The sequence below is a fragment of the Limulus polyphemus genome, unplaced genomic scaffold, assembly GCF_000517525.1.
Source record: "Limulus polyphemus unplaced genomic scaffold, Limulus_polyphemus-2.1.2 Scaffold366, whole genome shotgun sequence".
Classification (NCBI taxonomy): Eukaryota; Metazoa; Arthropoda; class Merostomata; order Xiphosura; family Limulidae; genus Limulus; species Limulus polyphemus.
Genome location: NW_013665976.1, coordinates 361,335 through 364,432, shown reverse-complemented (window position 1 = coordinate 364,432; position 3,098 = coordinate 361,335). Strand labels below are relative to the sequence as shown.

At 29.0% G+C, this 3,098-nt stretch overlaps 1 protein-coding gene across 1 annotated transcript in view; it reads right to left on the bottom strand.

Annotated features, from left to right (window-relative positions):
* Positions 1–2,843, bottom strand: part of LOC106457728 (GTP-binding protein 128up-like) — a 17,875-nt gene extending 15,032 nt beyond the window's left edge. Inside the window, exon 1 of the mRNA XM_013917171.2 lies at positions 2,679–2,843. Coding sequence (XP_013772625.1) covers positions 2,679–2,720 — 42 coding nt within the window. The 5' untranslated portion in view covers positions 2,721–2,843. The remainder of the gene's footprint in view (positions 1–2,678) is intronic.
* Between the last annotated feature and the right edge of the window lie 255 nt (positions 2,844–3,098).

Below are 3,098 nucleotides of genomic sequence, written 5' to 3'. Positions count from 1 at the left end.
ATGAATATTTTTTAAAATTGAGTGGGGGTGCCATATGGAACTCTTACCACAAAATGTTATACATTAGTGTTATGTAGTTTAAAATGATAGAAAACAGGTTAAATTTAGTACTTTTTTTACCAGTTCATTACTTTTAATTGGATAGTAAAATAAAATCAATACAAATATCTATACAATCAGTATTTCTAACAGAAAATTATAAAAAGCACCTTATTCTTAAGCATACGTGGTTATGTATACAAAGCCAATGTATATCAAGTGTTACTCATTTTCATTCAAACAATTACTCTAATTTTTTTGTTCCAAGATTATACAGAATACAAAGGCAATTCCATATCATTTTATAGATTTAGAAAGCAGTTGGAAAAATAACAAACATGTCTAAATTTTAAAAAAAATTCCCTGTGAATTATGCAAGAAAAATACCTTTTAAATACCAAATTATTGATTGAAAATATAAAAATCTAAGGACAACAAGGGACCTGTTGGACTATCTAGGCTGTCTCATCCATTAAACCAAACTAAACTACACTAGACTAAACTTAAATATACCAAGCCTTCCCTTAACACCCTTAAATTTACTATATCCACATCTGAAATAAACCAATTCCAAAAGATAACCACCATTGTCGAAAAAGAAAACTGTCTTAGCAGCTGAAGATGACTCATCCCAAGTCAAAATATATACTTATCTCTCCATATCCTATCATTCTCACTCATTAAGATGCAGACTGTCATGAGCTTTAAGGCCAAACAGCAAGATGGCTTTAAAAACTCAAGGATTACAGCTTTAACATTATACATCATCCTGGCCAGAGCTATAAAAATGCCAAAGCATTATCCTAAACCATGTATTGATGAAGAATGTAAACATTGTGAAAAGAGGAAATCAACAGATGGTAAAGATCACCACTCTAAAATTCACCAGAGTATAATCCAAGATGCAACACCTACAAGTGATGATGAACCAATGTGTTCCAACACTCATCTGAAAGATACCGAGGCAAAAGAAACATGTAGTATTGAAGTGCAAAAACAAGAAATAAGAGGCAGTTCAGGTTCAAAAAAATTGTAGCAACAGGAAGGGTTGAAAGAACAAGAGCAAAAATTCTTCTGAGTGCCCTTATTAGCTAGCTGAATTTTAGGAAGAACAGAAAAATTGGGGAAAAGGTCCAAGCAGTTATTGGAAATCCACAAACAAACCATATCAAAACTGCAAATATTTGACCACAAAACTAAAGCAAGTAAAAACAAGAAAGCAATCTTAATACCTGAAGGTACATTTTTAACAGACAGGGACAAAGTCAAAGGTTTAAAAGGAAATAACTCTTGAGACCTTAGAAAGTTGATATCCAAAACAATGTTAAAATTAAGAAACAAAAATGTAGTGGAAGATGATATAAAATAAAAACAAAAACATTTCTAGGAAAATATTAGAATTCATAAGCCTCCAAAGGAAAACAAGCAATAACAGAAAATAGAATTCTGTAGCTCACAAAAGACAGACAATACTCTGTCCAAAAACATAAAAGAATAAAAATTTAACCGATTTCAGGGAAGAATTAGTAAACTGTAAACAGAGCAAAAATCCCAGAAACATTCAACAATTTGAGTTCTGAGAAGCATCACTAAGAAAAATTAAGGATGACCAAAGGAGTACAAATGGGATTTTGACAGTATTATTCAGTGTGCACAAAAACTTATGATGGTCGAAAGTCCTAAGAGGAAAAGGAGGAAAATGAAAGTACATAACTGTTATATCTTCTACATGTCTACCTATATATAAGACTAATGTATATATCTTATAAGTCCACCCCATGGAAATAAGTCTATCAAAGGTAACTAACATCTCCAAAAGCAAGAAGTCAAATGAACAGAAAGATAAAAAAAAAGATGGAATGGTATAGAATTTATTGTCTAACATACCAAGACATTTGAGTGGTAAATTAATACATCTATAACTATGTGTAAGAATGCAACAATATCAATGCAAATCAATCAAAAGCCAAAGAAATGAAATTTTATTATTTGAGTATAAAACCAATGTATAAACAAATATATACATTTATACATAAAACACCTTCCTTTTAATATTAATAAATTTTATAATTTTCCCACAGTGTGTAACCCACAATTACATTCTCCCACAGACTGAACATCAGTAATTTGTGTAAATTTCAAGTGACTCATTACCTACAAAATACACAAGTAAATATAGTTTCATTATAAATATAATGGTACAGTGTGTAACCCACAATTACATTTTCCCACAGACTGAACATCAGTAATTTGAGTAAATTTCAAGTGACTCATTACCTACAAAATACACAAGTAAATATCAGTTTCATTATAAGTATAATGGTAAGATTTCATGTTCTACAATTAGAAAATGTGCTAGTGGAAATGCTATTATTACTAATACTAGGTATACGACTTACAATACAATTACAAGTGCAATAAATAATTGCAGTTAATTATTATCAATAACAGCACTAAAGTTAACTAAAATAAAACAAATAGTAATACTAACATTACGCTTATATTAGTATTATTAGTTTTACTTAAATTTAACTTGAAGTTAAACTTAAGGCCTACATAAGTTAACAGCAATATTACTTTTTTAGTTTTTATTAGTTATTACTATTAGTAATAGTGCTATAGTATAATATTAAGCTTACCTCATCCTCGATAGCCTTAATTTTTTCCAAAATAGTGCTCATTGTAGCTATATAATGTACAAAACAACTGTAACTGCAATTTTATTACGCTATTTTCACTCAATATCAAAATTTACTAAATTTTCTATGACAAAACTGCTATCTCTCCCACGTTTTTCGGTGTTAGCCACGTTACCTGCAGGACGGAAAAAAAATAATATTTTAATAACGACTGTAGCATGTAAAATATTTTGATATATACATATATATATTAATAATATTGAATAAATTATAGGATTGAAATATGTTTTCAAATGGAAAATAATATAATTTGTTAATCAACTATTACGCTTCAAAATTATATTTTCAGTTTTATTTATTTTTGTATGATATCTTCGTATAGCATGTCTGTGTTTAAATCCAAAGAAGTTTTTATCATTG